The 24,721-nt window shown below is 39.5% G+C and overlaps 1 protein-coding gene across 3 annotated transcripts in view; it reads left to right on the forward strand.

The window, feature by feature from the left end:
* The first annotated feature begins 1,175 nt into the window (after nucleotides 1–1,175).
* CPVL (carboxypeptidase vitellogenic like) overlaps nucleotides 1,176–24,721 on the forward strand; it is a 99,683-nt gene continuing 76,137 nt past the window's right edge. For all 3 annotated transcript variants that reach the window (XR_006279345.1, XR_006279344.1, XM_038391485.2), the window contains exons 1-6: nucleotides 1,176–1,512; nucleotides 14,345–14,551; nucleotides 15,856–15,974; nucleotides 20,562–20,676; nucleotides 22,393–22,451; nucleotides 23,046–23,122. Coding sequence is in view for 1 of the 3 variants with exons in the window: in XM_038391485.2 (XP_038247413.1) it covers nucleotides 14,362–14,551; nucleotides 15,856–15,974; nucleotides 20,562–20,676; nucleotides 22,393–22,451; nucleotides 23,046–23,122 (560 nt within the window). In the remaining 2 variants the exon portion in view is untranslated. The remainder of the gene's footprint in view (nucleotides 1,513–14,344; nucleotides 14,552–15,855; nucleotides 15,975–20,561; nucleotides 20,677–22,392; nucleotides 22,452–23,045; nucleotides 23,123–24,721) is intronic.

Genomic DNA, 24,721 nt, shown 5'->3' on the forward strand with positions numbered 1-24,721 from the left:
GCTATAAAGACATTTTCTCTCACACACCCTTTCCCACCCACAATGAACTTCAACAGGAGAGACTGAGAAAGACCCACTCCCAGAACACTATAGCCAAATGATAAGGACACTCACCTGGGATGGGAAGGGAGAAAACCTGGATTCCAGTCCTCCAGAGAGGGTTTCAAATCTGGGTCTCCAACATCCCAGGTTATTGAGTTCCCTAACTACAGTGTGGGGGTAAGGGGCACCACTATTATCACCTCCTCCTTGGTGTTGTGAATCTAGCCTGAAAAAAATGGTTCAATTAAAATGAATCCCCAGTTAGACATTTCTTACATTTTTTTCCCCTTTTCTTTGAAATAATCAAAATTGACATGAATTTGTGAAATGTTTCAATCAACCTGAATGCATTTTTCAGCAAAAAAAAGTTTAGGCTGAAATTTTTTCCCAGCACTAGTTATAACCTCTCTCCTTCATATATGTATGACCTTTGCACGAGTTCAAAGAAATTTAACTGTGTGGAAAGCTTGAATGGGTAATAAGCCATTTTGGTGTCAGAGGGACAGAAAGAAATTGTGATAAACGTTTTATTAATGATCTTAACTTTAAAAAGTGTGTGAATTTCTTAACATTTTTCCATTTTAAAAAAACCCCCCCAAACTTCCTGCATATTTAGCCTTCAGAGTAAATGTAACATTGAGGCCAAACCAATTGTATCTAGCCAAAGTTATAGGGATGTGTACTTAAATATAAAACCTATAATGGAACCTTATTGCAAATTTATGCATAGATTCGCTATTGTGCTTCAGTATTATGTACTCCACTAAAAGTAATTGTCAGGACCCCATCAAATTCACATTCATCTCTAAACGTTGCGTATGTAGCCAATTCTGATCAAAGCATCATTATGAAGTCCTATATCTGCTGAGACAAGTGGCCAGTGACCTAATCTTTCCACAAAGATACGGTGACATGAAGCATTGTGCCAACATTCGTGGCTGATGTGGCACTGCCATTCCTCTGTTGTGATGTTTTTATTACTGTACCAATGTTGCAGCCAAATGTTTCTTAAGGAGAAGAATCCAGAATTTGATGTAAAAAAAGTCATTTAAAACTATGCGAAGAATCTATCTAGCTATTTTAAAGAAAAAAATAAAACAAATGGGTGGTTGATAAACTTTTTCTTGTTCATGAGTTTAGAGAAGCATCTGATCTAGAAGGTCTTCCTCCTTGAGACAGAGAGCATCTGAGAAGCTTATGAACCTACTGGATTGCAGGCCTGCCAGTAGCTGAAGCCCATTCCATCGGAGTTATTGCAGTTCTGTGGGCATAAGCATTCTCTGTGGAACTGTGCCAGCAGCTTATCTGGTTATTGCTTAACCAGTTTCCTTGAAATTATTGCTGTACTATGAAGAAAAGTTTTGAAGGCTGTGATTAACAAGTAGCTCCACCCAGTTGTTGTGGGTACTGTGAATAAATTCCTACTTGTTGGTGCTTGTAAAGCAAGAATTGGGGTAATCAGTTTAATAGGTAAGAACTCATTTTTAATATCCTTCATTGTCGTTTTGGGTGAGCTATTTATATGCTGTGCACTTAACCCAAGACTCAGGAAATGTTGAAATATATCACTCATTCTTTTAATGCTTTTTATGAATAATGCAGCTGAAGATAAGAATCTCTGTGGTGCGGTTCTGTCTATTCATGAATTTTTGGCTGCTGTGACTGAGTAATTTATTCAACAACGTTTTTTGGCTCCATGTGTGTTTTGATAGTTGCTACTAAGAGCGATTGATTTCACTACTTGCTAAAGGGGTCATGAGTCTTTGCCAAACAAAATGGGAATGCTGTACCATTCTGAAGTATTGTATAGAAACAGATTCCTTTCTTAACTTGTAATGGTTTAAAATAATTCTACTTTGCAAATTTAGCTTCACTGCAATTGAGATGCACGTGGACTGTCATGTTAAAGCTGTTTCACAAAGCAAAGGACTATGTGCTAGGAATGTTTTGCAATAGAGGACTTTATAATATATTCACCCTTTTCCATTGCAATTAATCTAGAGTAACATTTGTGTCCATCACATTTACTTAATTTATAACCAAATCCAGGGTTTTTTTTTAAACTCTGGGCTCCAAAGGTCAATGATGTACAATAGAGAAACCGTTTGAGCATCAAGCATGATCTAGTTATCATGCATAAATTGAAACATGTCATTTTGGCTGTCTGCTTGTATTAGTGGTAGTGTAGTAACACTTTCCTATCCTGCCTAGAAGTAAAAAAAACATGGTGTATATTTAGTACACTCAATCTCAAAGTGAAAGGCTTTCAAATTAAATGACACTCCAGTTCTTTAAACTTTTTTTTTGCTTTTAGTATTTATTCAAAACATGCACTGTTCATATTTAGTTTCTTATTGTAATTGTTTTAGTGTATTGCATAATCCTGGGGTAAATAGTAAGGACTTCCATCCGATAGTCTCAATGAACTCCAAACATTCAGCTTTTCTTTAACTATTTATATAGGAAGTTTTAACAAGTTTACAAATCCTTGTCATGTAAATATCAGAAACAAAACTCTAATTACAAAACTTTTTTTGTTTAAAGAGATATTACACAGAAATACAGTAATCGGATCTTTTTATTTAACAGGGTGTTATGATATTACAGAATGAGCATTATTACAACACCTTTGTTGTTTCCAGTGATTTTATTAAGTTAAGTGAAATTCTATACACACATACTTAACAGGCCAGATATGGCTGTCAGATGTTAATATTAAGAAAAAAAATTGGACAGGCATGCTGGTGGGTGTTTTTTTGGCAGATGAATGTTCTTTTTCTGAGTACTGAATAAAAGGTAACCAAATGTCTAAGCATCTATCTGTCCTCTGTTTTGCTGGTACGTAATTGATGTCTTAATTTTTCTGTAACTACAACTTTTTTGAACCAATAGCCAAGCAGCTACTAGCAGATGAGAGATTAATTCATTTTCTTTTGCATGATCACTTTCACTAGGAAGCCCTAGGAGGATTATCAAAGGATCGTTTGGTAATAAATATCCAACAATTAATGCTTTTGCTTATGGATTGCATCCCAATATTCTGTTATGGCTGAACATGTCCACTATATATGCATAGAATCTTCTTTCACCACGATTTCTAAAACCTTTTTCCACATTCAATATCTCTCTCTTTTTTTTAACCTGTCTGGTGTGAGGTACCATTGAACTGGTATCTTTTAAAGAATTTTTCTTTTATTGTACTACAGACTGAGGTTGCTGGTCCTCCTTTTCCAGATCAATCCCCATTCTTACAGTACCTTAGAGACTAACAAATTTACGTGAGCATAAGCTTTCGTGAGCTACAGCTCACTTTCATCGGATGCATTCAGTGGAAAATACAGTGGGGAGATTTTTATATATATATATATATATATATATATATATATATATATATATATATATATATATATATATATACCCACAGAGAACATGAAACAATGGGTTTTATCATACACACTGTAAGGAGAAAGAAAAGGAGTACTTGTGGCATCTTAGAGATTAACAAATTTATTTGAGCATAAGCTTTCGTGAGCTACAGCTCACTTCATCGGAGAGTGATCACTTAAGATGAGCCATCACAGCAGGAGGGTGGTAAAGAAGGAAAACCTTTCATGGTGACAAGCAAGGTGGGTCATTTCCAGCAGTTAACAAGAACATATGAGGAACAGTGGGGGGTCGGGTGGGGAGGAGAAATAACATGGGGAAATAGTTTTACTTTGTGTAATGACTCATTCACTCCCAGTCTCTATGCAAGCCTAAATTAATTGTATCCAGTTTGCAAATTAATTCCAATTCAGCAGTCTCTCGCTAGAGTCTGTTTTTGAAGTTTTTTTTTTTTTTTTTTGTTGAAGGATAGCCATTCTCAGGTCTGTAATCCAGTGACCGGAGAGATTGAGGTGTTCTCTGACTGGTTTTTGAAAGTTATAATTCTTGATGTCTGATTTGTGTCCATTTATTCTTTTACATAGAGACTGTCCAGTTTGACCAATGTACATGGCAGAGGGGCATTGCTGGCATCTTCCCCCGCCCCCCCACTGTTCCTCAGATGTTCTTGTTAACTGCTGGAAATGTCCCACCTTGCTTGTCACCATGAAAGGTTTTCCTCCTTTTCCCCCCCTCCTGCTGGTGATGGCTCATCTTAAGTGACAGGTTTCAGAGTAGCAGCCGTGTTAGTCTGTTTTCGCAAAGAGAAAAGGAGTACTTGTGGCACCTTAGAGACTAGCAAATTTATTTGAGCATAAGCTTTCGTGAAGTGAGCTGTAGCTCACGAAAGCTTATGCTCAAATAAATTTGCTAGTCTCTAAGGTGCCACAAGTACTCCTTTTCTCTTTGCGAAAACAGACTAACACGGCTGCTACTCTGAAACCTGTCATTGGTGAATTAAACATTCAGTTTTAACATGAGGTAGATAGTTTATCTTTACAGATTGGGAAAGAGAACTATGGAGTAAATGAATTACCTATGGTCATCCAGAAAGTATGTGACGCAGCTTTGACTAGAGCCCATACTGCTGCCGCCTCCTAGTCATGTGCCATCCTTCCCTTAAATGATGATTAATAATGTGTTTGCCCCACTGAACATGCATGACGGGAGTTTGAATCCTTTATCGCCTCTGAGAAGTAACTTGGAGATTGCTTTAAAACTCCAAAGTTGTGGGTTATATTATATTCCAGTTCAGTTTTATAAGCTGAACTGTATAATTTAGAACTCTGCCTGTAAATGAACAGAACAGCATTAAAGCAGTGGTCAAAATTGATTCCAGTGGAACATGTTTCTCCATTTTTTCATTGTGAAGTATCCATTCTGAGCAGATTTTTCACTAGAAGGTTAAATAATGAATATCCATTTACATAATGAACCAAAGGTGGTTGTATCCAGATTGTGGCTGGGAAGGTGGTATAAAATCTCAAGATCTCTCCATCAATTTCTTGCAAGAATTCTGCAGTTGCTTTCAGTTATTTCTTGAAGAGTGATTTTAGGGTTAATGAAAAGTGCTAGACTGACTTAGTGGTAGCTCTAAATTGAGACATTTTCCAGCTCAGAAAAATGGAAGTGAATCAAAGTAAAATATATTTACAGTCATCCCAGTCCTATGCCACTTGCCTTCGGGACACTCCTCTTGAATTCCAACTGCTATATATCTACATTCTGCTACCGCATCCCGTTCAAAACACTACACCTTACCCAGATTTCTCTCCTGACCCCTCTCTGCCCACTTCTTCTGACTTTGTGAGACTCCTTTGACATTTATGCTGTACAACTGGAACTTCCTCATTCTCTACTTCCTCACAGAATTGATAAAGATCCACCTATTCCACTCTGTCGATAATGAACTTGCCGTTCTCTGTGTATATATACAGTAATAAGTAGGACCACCTTGTGCTTTTAAGAAGTGGAATATGGACTCTGTTACTTGTTTGGTATAGTTCTCCTGTGCATGACAGAGCACCATGCACCCTTATAGCACTTAATGTGTGTCATTCTTAGCTTCAGACTTAACGGTGTAGAACTTCTGTCATCAAGAAGAAAAAAGACCTATGTAAGGCAACTGCATCAGTTTCCTATATTGTGGTTTACTTTCCAGCAAGGGCTCCAAAGCAGCAATAACATTTCAAGGAAGGCACCTGCACTTCATTGAATATCCACAGCAAAGGAACTGAAAGGCACTTCTGAAAATCAGTTAATTTGATCCTCCTAAAATGCTGACCTAGCGACACCATTCCTGAGATTTAGAAACTGAAGTCCTTTTTATTCCGAGAACATAAATAGCAGCAGCATAAGCATCTCAACCCTGTTTTGCAGAGACCACTTCTGTGGTTGAGAAGGAGCACTTAGGTTGAAAATATTGGGGGATGAGGATGATTTTTCAAAAAAGCCTTATTGAGCTGAGGCTAATGTCAAATCAGAGTGAAGGGAGGAATAATGGATTAGCTTTCCTTTCCTCATAAACCTGCCTGCCTCGGTAGGTACAGTTGGGCTGGCAGTGCAGCATATTCATACAGAAATAAGGTGGGGGGGGGGGGAAGAGGCAGAAAATAACTATAGAATTGACTCTTCTGCACTACTTTAAAATCCTAGATGTGGTTGGTAGGATTGGAGTGGTAGGTCCACTGCTGGGGGAAAAAAGTGTTAAAATTCCTAGGGTCAGATTCTGCCACTCAGTCATAGTGAGTAGCACCTGGCTCTGCAAACAGCTCCTTGCAGTCAGTCAGCGGGACTGCACATGTAGTAATGCAGCAGCAGTACTATGCATTGTAAAAGTGGCAAAATCTTGGCCTTTAGTTGCGAAGTATATTTAGAGCCAAAAGGAAAACCTTTTTAGTTCAATTAAATTATAAAGTACAAAATTTACTTGTCATTTTTTTATCCCAAGGTGAGAAAACGAACACTGATCATGGGAAAACTGACTTTCTTGCTGATTTCTGATGTGACTTCTCTGGAAGCAGCACCTCCATCCTGCCAGATGGAGGATGCTAACTTTTTTTCTTTTTCTCCTGTTTTTCCTAAACCCTGTTGTCTCTTCGTCCTCCATCTTCATTCACTCCATTTCCCATTGCGATGACATGACTTAATTCTTCTAAATTTGTGGCTTCTTTTTGCAAACCAGGAGGATACACTATTATACACAATTATTTAAGCAATTATGTAGTTTAATATACATTTATTCAGATTTTTTACATTTATTATGTCAGAAAATGGTGCATGATGAATTTCTTTGATTTAACTTGTAATTTGTGTAAACTTTATTTGGATGGAAATTCAAAGTCAGTCAAAATGCACAAACAGAATTCAAATATTTATTAATAAAAGTACCTTAAATATGCTGCATACATAAACTTTTTTCTTATCAAAACATGTTTTTCTTTTAAAACTAGTTTATTAAAATAAGGAAAGTATGATCAGTAGTTTAGTGAATTGAACTGATTGTTTCTGGTCAGTGTGTCCATCTTTCTTAGTTTTTTATTATAGATAGGAAGAGGAAAACAAGCTTTCCTGCTTTTCAACTTCCAGTTGTTTCTTAACTTTGAATGAACTAGTCACTGAACTGAGTTAGTTGAATAAACTGAAATGAAGAAAATGTTTTCTGTACCTGCATAGGAGGCTACTGCTGTCAAAAGCTGGTTTAGCACCTGAATTCTAGTTCCAGGTGCTAAGACAGTGATTTCCACCAGTTCAGTGATTTGCCCTTCTTTAAAACATGGCAGCAAACATACTGATTAAGATTTTTGTACTTAATCAAAATGTTATTAATAGATTAAAAGACACTTAGACTTCAACATAAGTTGTCAATTTCAAATTTAATTTTAAATAGGTTTTTTTGAAGTGTACTTAATTTAAATGAAAAATTCCAGTTTTAATAAATATCTTATTTTAAAAAATTTTTATTTTCCCCCTTGCCTTTTCTTCTCTAGACTACATGTTCCAGTTCTTTCAATCTTTTCTCATAGGTCTTGTTTTCTAAACTTCTTATCATTTTTGTTACCCTCCTCTGAACTTTCTCCAATTTGTTCACATCTTAAAGTATGATGCCCAAAACTGGACACAGTACTCCAGCTGAGCCTCACCAGTGCTGAATAGAGTGGAAAAATGACTCTTGTTAATACATCTGAGTGACATTTGCCTTTTTTACAACAGCATCACACTGTTGCCTCATTTAATTAGTGGTTTCTATAGCCCACCAGATTTATTTATTTATTTACTTATTTTATTTTTTTGCAGTACAGCTGCCTAGCTGCAATTTAGCTGAAGGTGCTAATAAGCGATGGTCACATAAACACCACCCTATATCGGAAACCTACTGACCGCTATTCCTACCTACATGCCTCTAGCTTTCATCCAGATCATACCACTCGATCCATTGTCTACAGCCAAGCGCTACGATATAACCGCATTTGCTCCAACCCCTCAGACAGAGACAAACACCTACAAGATCTCTATCATGCATTCCTACAACTACAGTACCCACCTGCTGAAGTGAAGAAACAGATTGACAGAGCCAGAAGAGTACCCAGAAGTCACCTACTACAGGACAGGCCCAACAAAGAAAACAACAGAACGCCACTAGCCATCACCTTCAGCCCCCAACTAAAACCTTTCCAACGCATCATCAAGGATCTACAACCTATCCTGAAGGACGAGCCATCGCTCTCTCAGATCTTGGGAGACAGACCAGTCCTTGCTTACAGACAGCCCCCCAATCTGAAGCAAATACTCACCAGCAACCACACACCACACAACAGAACCACTAACCCAGGAACCTATCCTTGCAACAAAGCCCGTTGCCAACTCTGTCCACATATCTATTCAGGGGATACCATCATAGGACCTAATCACATCAGCCACACTATCAGAGGCTCGTTCACCTGCGCATCTACCAATGTGATATATGCCATCATGTGCCAGCAATGCCCCTCTGCCATGTACATTGGCCAAACTGGACAGTCTCTACGTAAAAGAATGAATGGACACAAATCAGACGTCAAGAATTATAACATTCAAAAACCAGTTGGAGAACACTTCAATCTCTCTGGTCACTCGATCACAGACCTAAGAGTGGCTATCCTTCAACAAAAAAGCTTCAAAAACAGACTCCAACGAGAGACTGCTGAATTGGAATTAATTTGCAAACAGGATACAATTAACTTAGGCTTGAATAGAGACTGGGAATGGATGAGTCATTACACAAAGTAAAACTATTTCCCCATGGTATTTCTCCCTTCCACCCCACCCCCCACTGTTCCTCTGATATTCTTGTTAACTGCTGGAATTAGCCTACCTTGCTTGTCACCATGAAAGGTTTTCCTCCTTCCCCCCCCTGCTGTTGGTGATGGCTTATCTTAAGTGATCACTCTCCTTACAGTGTGTATGATAAACCCATTGTTTCATGTTCTCTGTGTGTGTATATAAATCTCTCCTCTGTTTTTTCCACCAAATGCATCCGATGCAGTGAGCTGTAGCTCACGAAAGCTTATGCTCTAATAAATTTGTTAGTCTCTAAGGTGCCACAAGTACTCCTTTTCTTTTTGCGAATACAGACTAACACGGCTGCTACTCTGAAATCAAGGGAATTGTGAGTCGGGGACTGGGGAGCACCGGGCAGGTGGAGCGGGAGCTCGAGGGCTGGATAAAAACGTCTGACAGGCTGGAAGCAGCCCTCGGACCGTAGTTTGCCCAGCCCTCAGCTATAATACTGATGTATGTTGTCCTAGTTCTCCTAAAGATGCCAACATTGTTAATTATTTCCACTGAGGGGAGCAGCAGTGAAGTAATGTAGTAAGCTCCTTGGGTTCTGCAGCACCTTTTTGCAGTAGACTAGAAAATTCATTTAAATTTCAAAGTAGAGGGTTCTTCTTTTTTTAAAAAAAAAAAAAGAGAGAATGAAATATGCCTTGGAACTCCAACATGGACCTTGTGCTTAGCACTGTACAAGCACAGAACAAAAAGACGGCCTCTGCCCAAAGAGCTTCCTAGACTCCCTCTGCAGATGCCTTGAAAATCCCATCTCTCTCTTCCCCGTCTCCTCAAACCTCCAAAGGAGGAGCATGGGTTACTGTACTGATTTTTTTTTAATTAAAAAAAAAATTAAATAACGCTACCACACTTTCCAGGGTACTGCAGAATTTAGGGTTAGCTGTCCATGGAATACACTGGCTTGGCTGTATTGCACCATACAAAGTTGAATCAGCAAGGTTTGAGGAGTGAAATCTCATCCTGCATGGTCACCCCGGTTGCCTTTTCGCTAGTTTCCATTCCTCAAGACTGGGCTTGCCGGATAACACTGTCTTCCTCGTTAAATCCATAAAAGGAAATAACTCGTAATGCTAGGTAGTGTATTCACTAAATGGTTGACTGACTTTATGTAGGTGTAAGTAGTGGTTTTTTTCACATTATGGTGAAAGTGTATAGTTTAACTTCAATGTTACTTTCAGTTCCATCTTTTTATTTTGCCTCACATTCTAAGCCTTACAGTATAGTCTTGCTGCTACTGAACCACATAACTGGGATGTTCTTGCACATTGCTAAGAAGTGAAAAGATGTAAGGAATCATCTACCTAACTGCTTCTTGTACCCCTTGCAGCATGTGCTACGTTGCTGAACTGTCAGAAGCTCAAAAAGCACTTAGCTTTGTTTCTATTAAGCATGATGATCACAATCAATCCAGAATAAGTCACTTAATAATTATCAGGAAGAATGGCTGTATTTTAGCAGCTATATGGGATCAAGGACTACAAATACAAAGTGAAACAGGAACTGGGCATTACCAGTAAGATATGCTGGACACATTAAAACCATGTATTACCGTTGTGGTCTTTCTAAAGAGACACTTAATTTCCACATAAATAGGCAGACCCAGGGGCATAACTCAACTGCACAAGGCACTGGTAATGGAGCGGGGGCATGTGTGCGTGCGCACGCGTGTGCAAATCTGGTTTAAAGCTCAGTTTTGCACCCTCCTTAATCCTTCTGCTGTTCTGTACAGGGATGCTCTGACTTACTGTACTTTGGCAGCAACTGTCTCAAGGGGCTGAAGATGCAGCAGAGGATCATGGTGGAAGGACATCTTGACCCTCTCCTGCAATAACACCCCTTCTTCCTGCTACATCTGCAGCGTGGGGGTGTGTGTGTGTGTGTGTGTGTGTGTACGTACAGGGATAATTGGCTCCAAGAGCCCCTCCATCTGTTATATGCTATTACATCACCATTACATTGGGGTGATCTTTCTTTGTCTGGTTAAAATAGCTTTGAGACGGGATTATACTTGCAGTGAATTGCAAAGTGGTTGCTCTGCTTTGAAGAATTTGGCCTATAATAAATTTGTTCCATCAAAGTAGCTCTACATACTTCTAGATGGATTTGTCACTGAGAAGCTAATCTTTTTACTGAACACTTCAATTTTCTTAAACGTATTTGAAAAGAACATCAGTTTATAAAGAGCTGGAATTAGGTTAGCTACTTACACATCAATGAGAGCTGTTACCTCATCTTTATTTTTGACATTACTAGCTTCCTACAGTGATGATAAAGTAGCCGATCTGGATCCTAGAAACTATTTGTCTCATGTATTCTGTTGTCCCAAGGTAGCACTTACTTAGACTCCTCTGTCTAAAACAGCTTGCTGGTTGTTGACATAAATCCACACCACACGCATGCAAATAGTTAAAAGATAATGGTAGAGGTCTCGTATGGAGATGGCAAAGTCCTCGTATATTGCTTTTTGTAGTAGCCCAATAGAGTAGGGTTACCTCCTTTCTAATTACTGGTAACTGGATTACTGAAGCCCCACACCGTGTCCTGCCTCTTCCTCAACCCCCCGCTCCACCTCTTCGCCCAAGGCCTAGTCCATATCTCTTGCTTCTCCCCCTCCATCCCCCCAGGTCACCTTGCAAGTAGGAGGTAGCCCTGGCTGAGCAGGGGCTTGCACGGGTTAATGATCTGGCGTCTCCCCATGCCCTGTGGTAACTGGGCTTTTGCTTCGGGTGCCATTTAGGGTTGCCAGGTCCCCAAAACCAGACACCCAGCAACCCTAAAAGGCAACCCAAACACAGAAGCCAAAAAACACCTGTCTGGGTAAAACCTGGACGGCTGGCAACCCTACAATAGATTAGCAGTGGCTTGCTAAATGGGACTCATAGGGTGTATAGACCTCACATTGGTGAGGTGGATGCCAAGGTGCCCTGGGTGCAGGGCTAATTCCAGACCTGTAACTTATGTGTGGGCAGAGAAGGCCTTTAAAAGGGAAGAAACTCCAGAGAGCTGGAGGGAAAAGAGCAGGAGTGCCTTTCTGGGGAGACTCCTGAAGCCCAGGGTTGGGAGCCCTTCACTCCATCCCTACAGAGAGTGCAGAGAACTCCCTGGGTAAGCTAGAGAGATTTATGAAGGCCTGCAAAGGGCAAGGGGCCCTTACAAGTTGTAAGGAGCTGGGGCCTGGGCTGAAGACACCCAGTATAAATAACTGGGTGTCGTCAGATTCCCCATCGCCTGGGTGAGAAACGGGGCCCTTTTATGGCACTATTTGCATGAGTAAGTGCAGTTGTATAACTGGGCACTGATCAAGAGGAGCCTAGAAGGGCTCAACACAGACAGTGTCCAGTTAGCGTTAGCTTGACTACTAAATCCCCTCGCGTGTAAAATGTCTATCTGGCATTCTCTTTCTAAAACAGAGTTGCATTATCACAGGGGGTCAGCAAGAGCACTCAACCACTGGAAGTAACTTGGGTAGGAGGACATGGTACCCTTTGGCACTTCAAACTTAGACTTGGCATTCTGAGAGTTTGATGCACACTGGAAGCTTTCTCAATCACAGGCATTTTTAAATGCCTCTTTTCTGCAGAGTGGAGTGCAGTTAATGTTAAACCAATTGTAAGATATACTGCTGACTTTTGTCCTTGTATAATGGATTGTCAGTAGGATCTATGAACTTTTTTCACATTGGGAAAATTTGAAGCGTGCTTAAATGTTCTTAAATTCTGAGGACTTCCTGTATGATATGATTAGTGGGGCCTTTTTTATTAGTGTCTGCCTTGCAGGAAAGTCACAAGAACATTGAAGTACATGTACTTAAATATATTACAGTCTTTAAATGAATGACTTAAAATAGTGAAGAAAAACTTGAATTGAAGCAGCTACAAAAATCCAAGCAAAAGCATCAGTTTTCTTCTGCAAAGATTTTCTTCAGGGCTAAAACTGGAAAGAAGGATAAGAGGAAACATTCTGAGGTCATTCTGTTCTTAGCAGAGATGTGTGTGGCAGTAAAGGTTCATTTGTCATCAATCTGCAATACAAGAAAATCAATTTAGAGCTAGGGCAAACTTCTTTTGCATTAGAGAGCAGTTCTGTTGCTGCATGATCTCTGAACACAACTGGAATTATCATTGATTTACTTTGGTCTCTTAAGCCTTGAGTGTATTTACAGAGGGCCTGTGTAAGGAAGCAGTATCTCTTGCGATTTTAAACTGCTGCTTCTAACATGGCTCCAGCCTCAATGTGGAAGGGGCCCTAAATGTAACAGCTTGTGTAAATATTTGTCTTTACATGTATATTAACTTTTCAGTAAAACTGAGACAGAGGGCTGAAATGTTTGCACTTCCTTATGTTTTGTTTCTTCTGTAATGTCTCTGTGAAGAAACACTGCTTTTAATTCCAAGGAATACTTTGTGGGGGAGGGGGGAGTAACCTGTTGTAATTGGGCTCCTGTGGTACACTACATGCTTGCAAGAGGGTTGCTGCTTCTGCTTAATCTTTTTAGATGTACCAGTGCCTTGATTTCCCCTTTGTATATAACAGCATGCTACAAATCTTAGTAACATATAAGATCTTCCTTCTGGGTCTTCAAATACCGTTCAAAATGCCTCCACTCTTTACATAGACTTGAGAAACCCTGCTTTCTCCTAAGTCCTGGGGGACGACCCTTAATGCGAGAGTTCCAGGCAGCTGGTTCACTGCTCAGCTCCAAGGGTTCACGCTATCTCCAGGCTGCCCGTGGCTTGCTTACCATTTTCTTGCCCCAGCCCTGTTTGGTCTCACTCTGTTTTATTGGACCCTCAGAGAGCTCATGCAGCTCTTTTTCCTCTTTGGTCACAAGGATTTAGTCCTTGGCCCAGCCTCTCTTCTGCTATTTCCCTGGGCTCTGCCATGAGGAAAGTAACAGCTCTACCCCAGGCTTCCCCAGGGAGAGGCTTTCAAGCAGCCCTTGCTTCTCACACAGGCCCTCTCCCAGACTGGGCAACTGGGCTTGACTTTTATTGTCTGCTTTCTGTGTTGGTGTTTTGTTCCTTGTTTTTGTGGGTTTTGTACTTACAACCATTGAAGGAGAAACAATATTGAATGCTGCACATAAGACTTATATGTAAGTTTTTAAAATGCAAAAATCACTTTTTTAACTCCGATGTGGGTGTGGGCCTGAGCCAATATCCCAGAAGGAAATAACTCCAAAGTTCAAGATACTAAAGAGCAAGACTTGTACTCTGTAGTTTGGGCCACTCTCTCATTTAAGAATAATATTACTGAGGTGGGATCTTGCCTCGTAAGAATATTTGTGAAAGCTTTCCAGATCCCCCTCAGTAGTGCAAGTTGTCTGCTTTGTGCTTGTAAGACAGCAGCAACTCTACACTTCTGCTTTATTGCTGTGGAAGTGAGAACAACTTAAAGAAGTGAAAGTGCTTTGTTCTGCATTAGATATTAGATAATAGTGTGTTAAGATGGCGATAAAACTATATGACATGAGAAACCATTAAGCAAAACGAAGTGATTGCCGCAGCAAGTTCCTTTTTGTATCTGACTTGTGGTATGCTTTCTTTTCTAGGGGGATTAAATGACAAAATGTGGAAGGCGACTGTTCTGCTGACTTTGCTGAGCCTGAGTGTGACCTTCGAGCTAGGTCTTGCTCATAAACAATGGAGTGCCTTTCGCAGCATGTTTAGAAGGATCAAGTGTTCCACACCATCAAAAGGAGACCCAGGGCACCCGCTCTTCCTTACCCCTTATATTGAAAGTGGGAGAACTGAGGAAGGTAAGAAGATGTTTACAAACTACCTGTCTAGAAAACCTATCTCTTTCTAAACTTTTTGTAGAACCTTACTAACTCACTAATGCCTGGGAACAGCTATCGATACCCTATAGCTTCCAAGCTTCAGTAATGTCGACACTGTGGCTGGCTTAGGTCAGCTGACTCAAGTTCTGGGGCTGAAAAATTGCCGCGTAGATGTTTGGGCTTGGACTGGCGCCTGAAATCTCTGAGGATGGAGGGTCCCAGAGCTCAGGATGCAGCCTGAGCCTGAATTTCTACACAGCCAATTTTAGCCCGGCAGCCCGAGCCCAAGTCAGCTGACCTGCGGGGCTTTTATCCCCGTGTAGACATTGAACAATAAGGAGATGGTGCAGCATAATGAACTGTTTGCTTGGCAAGTGGAGATCTAGTTAGCTGTGATGCTACATAAAATACTACTAAAAATAATGTAAAATAGTCTTTTAAAAGTAATGAGGTATTAGAAACTTGAGGCCTAACTATAGCCCTCTGCTATGGAAGTGTCTTGAAAAGTACGGAGATAGAAGAATAAGAATTTTGATGAGTAAAATCTCACTAGTTAATGCGCAGTCTCATTTTAACACCTCTAAAATTGTTCACTTAGATTGGTACAAACGTGACAAATGATATGAATGTAGGTGGTGACTAAGCGGGTTCAGATGTTGCATCTCATACAAGAAAAGTTGCATCCGAGAGAGGGCCTGATTGATGAGAGAAACTCCATTGCTTTTCTTGTAACTGTTTTACTTGTTGACTTTTAGCAAGGGGATCAGTGTTCTTCCTCTTCCCCTGATTGTTGTACGTGTGAGTTTGTAATAAATGTAGAATTGAGATATATGTAAATTCTAAATTCAAGCTCATCTCTAGACCGGGCACACGCAATCTGAACCATCCCAGCCTTTGGAAAGTTTCAGTTTGGAACTTTGCATTTTAGAATCCCGCTAATATCCTTAACACTGAGGGAAAGGGAGGCATTTCTGTATTCAGGCTGTAGAAATTTTGAGAAGCAGAAGTGCTCTTGGATGTTGCCTCCTATTCACAATTGAGGTCTTCAGAGTGATGAATTCCCATTCCAGATCCCGTGGAGAAAGGGTTGGCTCCAGGAAGTATGGCTTCTTGAGGGGTGGCATTTGCTATGGGAGGGGACTGGGTAGTGGGCAGTGGGCTGTTCTTCTCTGGTCAGTAAGGGATCTGTATGTCCCTGGGTTTATTCCTTGTAATGACAGACATGTTAACCTGAATACCCATCTCTTTATTAATGCTTGTTTGAATCTTTTTGATCTCTCTAGGAAGGCAGTTAAGTTTGGTTGGCCCTCTCCAAGGAGTAAATGTGAAGAGTTACTCTGGCTATCTCACAGTGAACAAGACTCACAACAGCAATCTCTTCTTCTGGTTCTTCCCTGCTGAGGTAAACATACTATTGAGATGAAATACTCCTGGCCATTTAAAAAACAAAATGGCCCTCTCCCCCCATTCTTATGGCATTGCTTAGTGTATTTACAACAGAAAGCTGACATTACAGAATAGCAGTACTTTACCTTGAAAGCTAGGCATAACACAAGCCAAACATGAACTTCTATTTAATAAGGGTGAATATCTATTTAATGGTAGCCAGACAACACAATAAATTCCTCTTGAAACGATTGCTTGTACTTTACCTCCTTCTTTTCCCCAGCCACAACATTCTAGTTGGCTGCAGGTTGGCTTGAAATGGCTGTAGACTGACTTGAAGTCCAAAATTGATCCCAGATCTCTCTCTCTCTCTCTCTGGTATCTATCAAACTTGTGCAAACTTGCTGTAATTTAGGGAAGCTGCATCTAGAGGGGTTTCCTAATTAAAGCAACTTTATAGAAAGAGGCAACAGATTGAAAATCAACTAGCCCAGCTTTATTATATTTTTTTTTTTGCTCTGAGAGGATACTGATGTGCTATACCAGCTTGTATAATGGAGTTTTAAATTTAAATTATGCCCCTATCTAAAGGGGGAAGTGGCATTGAGACATATGGCAAGGTGATGTCACCAAGATTAGCTCAGTATCTCAGAGCATGGACCTGTGATAGTTAATGTGATTGCATGGATTTGATTGATTTCAGAAAGTTTGCTTATCCAGACTTTTGTCACTGTTGAAAAGAAGTTAGTGTCTACAACTACTTAGTCTTCTATTTTAGATAGATATTTATTTGTCTACAAAAACAACAAGAAGTCTGGTGGTGCCTTAAAGACTAACAGATTTATTTGGGCATAAGCTTTCATGGGTTAAAAAACAGATGCAAATCTTTACATTTATTTGTCTAATCACTCGGCTCCATGCATTGATATAACTGACTACTCTAACTCTTGCATACTATGTTTGTCCTTGTGCATTTTGGCTGTTTTGCTGTAGCTTCCCTTGTTGTGCTATATAGCTGAGTCTTCACAAAATAATATGTAGCTGTTTTGATTTTTTCAGGTGGCTGATAAGACGTCTGGTCTCTGTCTCAAGAACGTGGGACAATAAAACTTACTTAGAGAGCTATACTCCTTAGGTACAGGTTTGCCAAGTAGTGTGTGTTAGGATCTTTCCTGGCCCCAGAAAGCATTGTTAAGAGGGTGAGGTATCGGAGGATTGTCCTGTTGAAACAAGGAAAACATTCTGCTACAGGGGATGTGGAAGAACCGAGGAAAAAAATTAACAGAATAGTTGACTTCACTAAAGTTAGGAAAAGTGGTATCTAAATGCTTTGCCTTACATATTTATGAACTTTTGCTTTTCAGGGTATAACCTGTTCTCTTCCCATCCCCAAATTCAAAATATTCAGCAAACTATTCTTCCTTTGGCATTTCCCTTTTTCTTATCTTTCTCCACCCTTTACTTAATTTCATTTCTTGCTGTGCCAACCAATAGTCCCTGTTCTGTTGTTGGACCTCACTGAGACTTAAACACCTGCCAGTTTTCCTCACCCCTTGGGTATTTACTAAGCAATTAAATGGGCCAGTTATGCCAACACCTCTAAAATGCCTAATATCCCATGGTGAAGGAGTAATAGTATATGAAGTGTGGAAAGAATGTTATGTCTCAAAATTACTAAACAGTCATTCAAGTCTTGTAAGGCTTCTCACCACCACCAAGAGAAACCTCTTTCCTGAAGAGGTAACCTAGAATATGGCTGGAAAAAGCTGAAAAGTTCATGCTTGGATCAGCAGCTAGTAACATGGAGGAGTATTTGGTCTAAAGCAAGCCAATTAATCTTAAATTGGCAAATTTTGCTTTCTGGTTGGTTGGTTTGTTTGTTTGTTTTTTTTGGACATATGATTCTTCAAAAGGATGTGGGGGAGGTACCAAGAGACTCTGGAATAGAATGGGCTGCATTTCCTGTGAAAGAATGTTCCAACATCTATTGCACAATCAACACCCACCCACTGGGTGAAATCCTGACCCAGCTGGAGTTAATGGGAGTTTTGACATGGTCTTTAGTGGAACCAAGATTTTGCCCCAAGTCTTCAGGGAAACCAGCTTTTCCCAGACTAACTTTCTGATTTTAGAGGCACTGTCCATTTATACAAACCAGGGGCCAAATCCTCAGACGATGTAAATATGCAATGCTCCATTGACTGCAATGGCATGAAGACAATTTATAGCTGCTGAGGATTGGGCCTGGATGTCTATAAAATGGGGCCTTAAGAAGCTCTGAAAAGAGTTACCAATGAGTCCTCAAAATATTTTACAGAAAGACAGTTCTGTATAGTACAAGAAAAATGGCTTGTGGGTCATCAGCAGGCCCCTGTCAGGATGGATTTCAGAAAACAGTACAAATAATAAAATCTCAGAAAAGTGAACTTAAATGGAGATAAAGTTGAGGCCATCAGAGCGACAAGTCCCATTGCATCATGGTTTTTTAAGCCTTTACTAGTACGAGTTAACTTCTGAATATATTGGGGAAAGAGAACTTTGCTCTTTGAATAACAATAAACAACTTCTAAGAAGGATGTGCTCTAACAATATTAACTTGTAAAATGGCTTTAAATCTACTAATCCTGGGTGCTGTTGTGACACTCCCACTGTTTCTACATTCAATACTCTTGTTAAATAACCTGCCATATTCCTGATCCTCCTACTTGGATAGCATTATTTTATACAGAATTGACTCGAGAAGCAGTCTCTAATGGAGGGTTGCTACTTAAAACTGGAGAAACCAGTTAACAGTTCTTTATATGTGTTACACAAAAGAAGCATATTAGTGCTGCAGAGTGAAAGAAAAATGTACAAAGTAGGTTTTTTAAACCATCTAGAGTTAAATTTTTTAAACTTTTTTTTTTTGCTTTCAGCAAATTTAAAAAATGGCCTGTAGGGGGCACCAGAAGAACTCAGTCAACAGCTGCTACAGAAGTCCAATTGAATAGATACTTATTAATATCAGTAGCTGTCCTTAAATGATGTTTCTTCCGTTGGTAGAAGACACTTTATTAAAAGAGATTAATGTATTAGGCACTTCATAGTGTGTTTCTAGGTTCTTCTGGCCTTCTTGATAAAGAAATGGTAGACTTAGGCACTTTTAAATATTTTTTTGCCCTAGGTCCCATTTTCCAAAGAGGCACTTTTGAAGTCAGTGCCATTTAGGCTCCTAGTTTTGTCACTTTTGAAAATGAGGCTTAGACACTTTTGAAAATTTTGTTCTTAATGCTGGAGTTCTGGTGAAATCAAGAGAACTTTTTCAGAAATCCCATTCCTATTAAATTGAGATGGTCTGCTGTAAACCATTCAAAGACACAGAAGGGGGAGTGGGACCTTATGATACCTTCTGTTTTGAAAGTTTTTGCATAAAGGGGGGGGGAATTTAAAACCCTAGTGAAAATAGCTTAAACATTTCCCTGCAGTACTGTGAGCCCAAATATTCTGCTAGTGTGAATAAAATGAAATCAGCTAGGAAAAGTTAAGTGAAACTAACAATGAGCATTTTTTAGTTCCCATCACCTGCTCCTCTGTGCCATATCATTGACTACTCTTTTCTTATTGTTATCTTGTGCCCCCCTTGTCTTGATCTGTTGTCTTACACTTGGATTTTAAGCCCTTTGAGGCAGTGACTGACTTTTTGTTGTGTTTGTACAATGGGGCCCTGATCCATGAATAGAGCCACTAGGTAGGATTGCAGTGCAAATCATAAATAACTACTCTCAATTCTCTCCCCCCCCCCCCAACTCCATGTTTTTCTGCAACCCATTATGTCCTGGCTACTTATCAAGTCTCCATTTCTTCCACCTACTTACAAGATAAGTCCCAATCATTCTTTACTTCTTGAATAGGAGGCTTTGAAACCTGCCTCTTCCTGTTCACCATTTCTGAAGCTTGCCCAATGACTGTTGGTAGAGGCTGTCTGGCTCTCCTTAGCAGTAGCTATTTTTGGGGCAAGCATCCCCTATAGACAAATCCTCCATACAAGAATGAAACATCAGAGAGATTTGTAAGACACTCGGGATATGTCAATATTGCAAGCTGGAAGGTCTGATTCCCAGCCCGGGTAGACAGACTCATGCTATCTTAGCTGTAGCTAGCCTGCTAAAAATAGCACTGTGGCATTGATGGTGGCTTGCACTAGCCACCTGAGTAATGCTTGCCCAACACCTTGGATTTGAGCTCAGGTGGCTAGCCCAAGATGCCACCAGTGCTATTACATCCACACTACTCTATTCTCAATTTGCTAGCATGAGCTGAGTTAGTGCAAGTCTGTCTACATGCATGGGGAATCACATCCCAGCTGCAGCATAGACAGACCCTTAATGATTCTAAAAGGCTAAAACCAATTCTTGTCAATGAGGGTAACGAATAACGTGTACTTCTTTTCACATAGGGCAAGTCTACACTACTGCGCTGCATAGGTACAGCTGCACCAGTGTGGTGCATATGGTGAAGATAAATTATGATGACAGGAGAGCACTAAGTTACATTGACTTAAGTGGTAGTGTAGACCAGCCCCTCATGTAATGGTGTCTATTTCTCTTGTCTCTTCTTTAAACAGGTGCAGCCAGAGAATGCCCCGGTCCTTCTTTGGCTCCAAGGTGGACCAGGAGGAACATCAATGTTTGGGCTTTTTGTTGAACATGGACCATATGTTGTCGACAAGAATCTCAGATGTAAGTGTTGCTTGTGTTCTGTAAATTCTGAAGAGACTTTTTTTTTTTCTATTACTTAGGCTTGGTCTACGCTTAAAACTTAAATTGGTATAGCTGTCTGGTCAAGGGTGTGAAAAAACTACAACCCTGACTGACGGCTATGTTAACAAAACCCCCAGTGTAGATGCAGCTCTGCTAACAGAAGAATGCTTCTGTTAATGTAACTATCATCATTTGGGGAGGTGGTGTTCCCATACTGGTAGAACAAACTACTTCTGTTGGTGTATACTGTGTCTACACAAGGGGTCTTTGCCAGCATAGGCTCTGTAGTGTAGACATAGCCTTTGCTTTATACCTTGCAGTGAAGAGTTTTAACATACTTATAGGCATGGAATTATTTTATCTTTTCTGTATTCTGATTGCTGTGCATGTGTGACCCAGAGCAATTTTCAATTTTGTCCTTTTAAGATAAACCAAAGAGTTTTCAAATTATCTTCTGATACTATTTGTTTTGTACATATTTTGGAACATATTTTATTTCAACACAGAAAGCTAAATAAAGCTTTAAGAAACATTAAGAATATAATTTTTAAAAATGTGTAACTTTCTGGTCATCTTGCTACCAAAATAAGCCTTCTCTTTTCATTCAGCATGAAAATAACCATTATTTTGTGAAAAGAATGGGAAGTAGAACTGAAATAACCACTTTTTTTTTTTAAAAAGGAAAGGGCTTAGATTTAAGCATGATACATAAAGAGTTGCATTGAGCTTAAATCCTAAACATACAAAAGTAATGGGAGTGTATGCTATTGTCTTTCTTTGGAAGGATGAAGGTAGAAAATGGTTAAATCTCAAAAATGCTGGTTCAGATAGACCCTGATTCAAGCAACATACATTGTGTGATCCTGTTGAAGCTAATGGAGCTAAGTGTGTATTTTGCTGTTTCGGGCACAGAAAATGCAGAAGACCTGTATGCTTTGGAAATCTGATTGAATCTCACTAGATCAGACTTGTAACATGATTTGACTGGATTAAGAACATCCCTTCTTGAAATACTTCCTTGATTCTCCCAGATGGGCAGAAGCATATGAAACTGTTTTAAAAAAAATTGGGTTACTTTAACTCCCTAAAAATTGGAATGTCCTGCTATTATTATAGGCTTTGACATACAGGAGATTTGCAGCATAGCAGAGTGATATATTTTTGCCCCACAATAGGTTGTCAGAATTTTTTAACATGGACAAAACCATGTATTTTTCCCTAACCTCATTCTCGGAAACAACTGAACGAGTTTTGTCTGAAACTTTAGACTGATTTAAAAAAAAAAAAATTGATCTTTTCTGTCATCAGCCAAGGCAGACACAAGGCATGAAAATTTCAGCCAGAATGGTTATTCTGGCAAAGTTATAAGCAACTGAAAACATGGACTTATAATGGGGAAGTGTCAGGCAACCTTAATAATAGGTGGTGCTACCAGCCTTATCTATAATATGGAATGTACTGTCAAAATACAATAGCTTGTTTAGTGTTTTTTCACAGCCATATTAGTATCAAGTATTATGGCTGTTTCCAACCTGTTCCATTAAATGAGTTATAGGAACACGTTTATCTTTATCTGGGATGGAAATAAATGGTGAGAACTTTGTATTGCTATTTGCTAGTTCTTTTCACAGCATAAGTCCTTGATTATATAACTTAAGTGTTGATGGCTGACAGCAATGCCTTTTCTATTAATAGTGTTTAAACGGAAGTTTCCTTGGACATCTAAATTTTCCATGCTTTACATTGACAATCCAGTAAGTACAAAATATGAAAGTGTGAGTGTTAGGTGTATTGTCTATATTGTAAAGTTAACTATGTATACTTCTAAAATGTTGCCTTGATAATTCTGCTTTCAGGGTCCGTTCTTAAACTTTTTTCGTGGTAATCAATTCTTTAGACATGTAGAAGAAGAGAGACAGAATTACATGTGACAAAAGCTAGTCGCATCACTTTGTGTGCTACTGGAAGACTCTCTTCATTCTACAGTGTGAAGGGGTGTAGTATAGACTGATTTACAAATTACTAACAATGTGCACTTAAAAGCAATTTTGTTTTTTATAAAAGGATCAAGGATATATTCCACTCTTCTCTTACTTGCCAAGAAGAAAGTTTGGGTTTATTTTGCACCATTGGGTGAGATCACAATCTCAGAAAAGAGAGCAGAGAGTGTTCAAAAATAAAGTTTCTTACCTTTTAAATGCCCTAATTAGTTTTAACCTAATTTAGCTTTTTAATTGAGAGAAACCATATACTTTATAGAATCTTGTTTTGCCACATGGCAAAAAAAGCATTAAGGAGCTAGAAACAATTTTGTTCTCAAATCCCATGATTTTTCATATCATTATCAGGTTGGGACTGGCTTTAGTTTTACTGATGATACGGGATATGCAGTAAACCAAGATGATGTAGGAAGAGATTTATACAGGTAAATTGTGCCACCTTACTCCATTTCTTTCTTTGTGTTCATTCCTGTTCATCTTTATGTCCCCAAAGCTAGCACTGCTGACATCTTCTGGCCAGCTTCTAAAATCATTTTAATGAGCATTTACAGATAAGAATTGTTTTCTTTCTTTTTATTTCAAGGAATTTTTGCATGACATTAGGATCATTTATATACACTTCCAGTTCATTCTAGTTCTAAAGAGATTCCCAGTTTGAGCACTTGCGGGGAATATTGTTGCATTCAGTAACCTTTAACCTAGGGCAGGAATGAACATCAAGTTCACTCAATTTGTTTCATTAACCAATATTTTTAAGAAAATAAAATTTTTAAAAAGGCACTTAAGGAGAAGTTAGTGGAGGGGGAGGGATGGGGACTCAAAAAGATGAGGAAAAATTGCCAGCCTGCGTGTGCTTCTATATCTTGTCCTGATCCTTGTAATGCCTAGATGTAGGAAGTAGGGGTCATAACAGAATTTCTTGAGCTTTATTTGTTCTTCATGTCTTGCTCCATTCCTTTGTGCCCTGACTTTTTTTATAGCCACTTTTGGTTAAATGTTGCTCTTTAAAATAGCCTCCCCACCCCACCCCGCTCTTCTTCAATTTGCTGTTTTCCAAATGTCAGTCTGAAAAAATTCCTCTTGGTAGGCAGCCTCTTGTCCTTGTTGTCCCTAGCCCTTCATCGGCAAACTATTGCCAGAGGCTCCTCAGCCAATACACATCTCTACAGAGAGCAAAGTAAATCGAGATTTAGACTGTGATCTCGCACTGAGAGCTGTAGAGGGGAACCTCAGTGAGGTTCCATGAAACCGTGGGGCTCTGCTTGCATGGGTTTTGGTGCTGGAACAGGGCTGGAGAATCTTAATCATTTATTCAAAATGGGTGGCCTGCCCCTGTAGAGAAGAACCTATTGCTGAGAGGTTTTTGTGTGTTTTGTTTTTTATGTTCTACATAGAGTAAAAATTTAATCCTACCCTTCCACTGATACTTTTGCAGAACAGAATCTTTAGAAGGGCGGAAGACTACACCGAATACCTTGTATTAGGAATAGTTGCTTTACCACAAAATCTGGTGAGGGATGCATAGTCTCTCTCTCTTCCTAAGCATTAGAATTTGATCCTAGAGGGTGCTGAGCATGGAAGCATAAGCTTTGCTGTTCCAGGCTGAAGGGCTCTGCTGAGTTGGGCCAGAGTGCTTAGCACCTGGCATGATGAAGCTGCAGCTCTTTCTTTTCCTCTGAAGCACCAAATGTTCAAACAGACTTACCTTTTTGTTTGTGTTACTCCCATAGTAAATATTTTACTTGTTTAACTGGCAGACATCTTCGCTTTAATATGGAATTCAAGAAGTAATTTCATACGTTTTGGAACTGTTTTTCGTTGTTAGCTTTTTCTCTAGGACTTTGTTACAAATTCCAGTTGACCTTCTATGTGGCTATTTACTGCAGGCATGAGACACATCTCCTTTTTCATGACATGTATAAAGAGAAGCTAATTCAAAGCGTCCATTGTTTATAGCTATTTTTTAGTTATTTTAGCTTCAGGCTTTCCAGGCTGAAGAACAGCTAATCAAAGGGTAGTGCAGA

The sequence above is a fragment of the Dermochelys coriacea genome, chromosome 2 (assembly GCF_009764565.3).
Source record: "Dermochelys coriacea isolate rDerCor1 chromosome 2, rDerCor1.pri.v4, whole genome shotgun sequence".
NCBI classification, from domain to species: Eukaryota; Metazoa; Chordata; order Testudines; family Dermochelyidae; genus Dermochelys; species Dermochelys coriacea.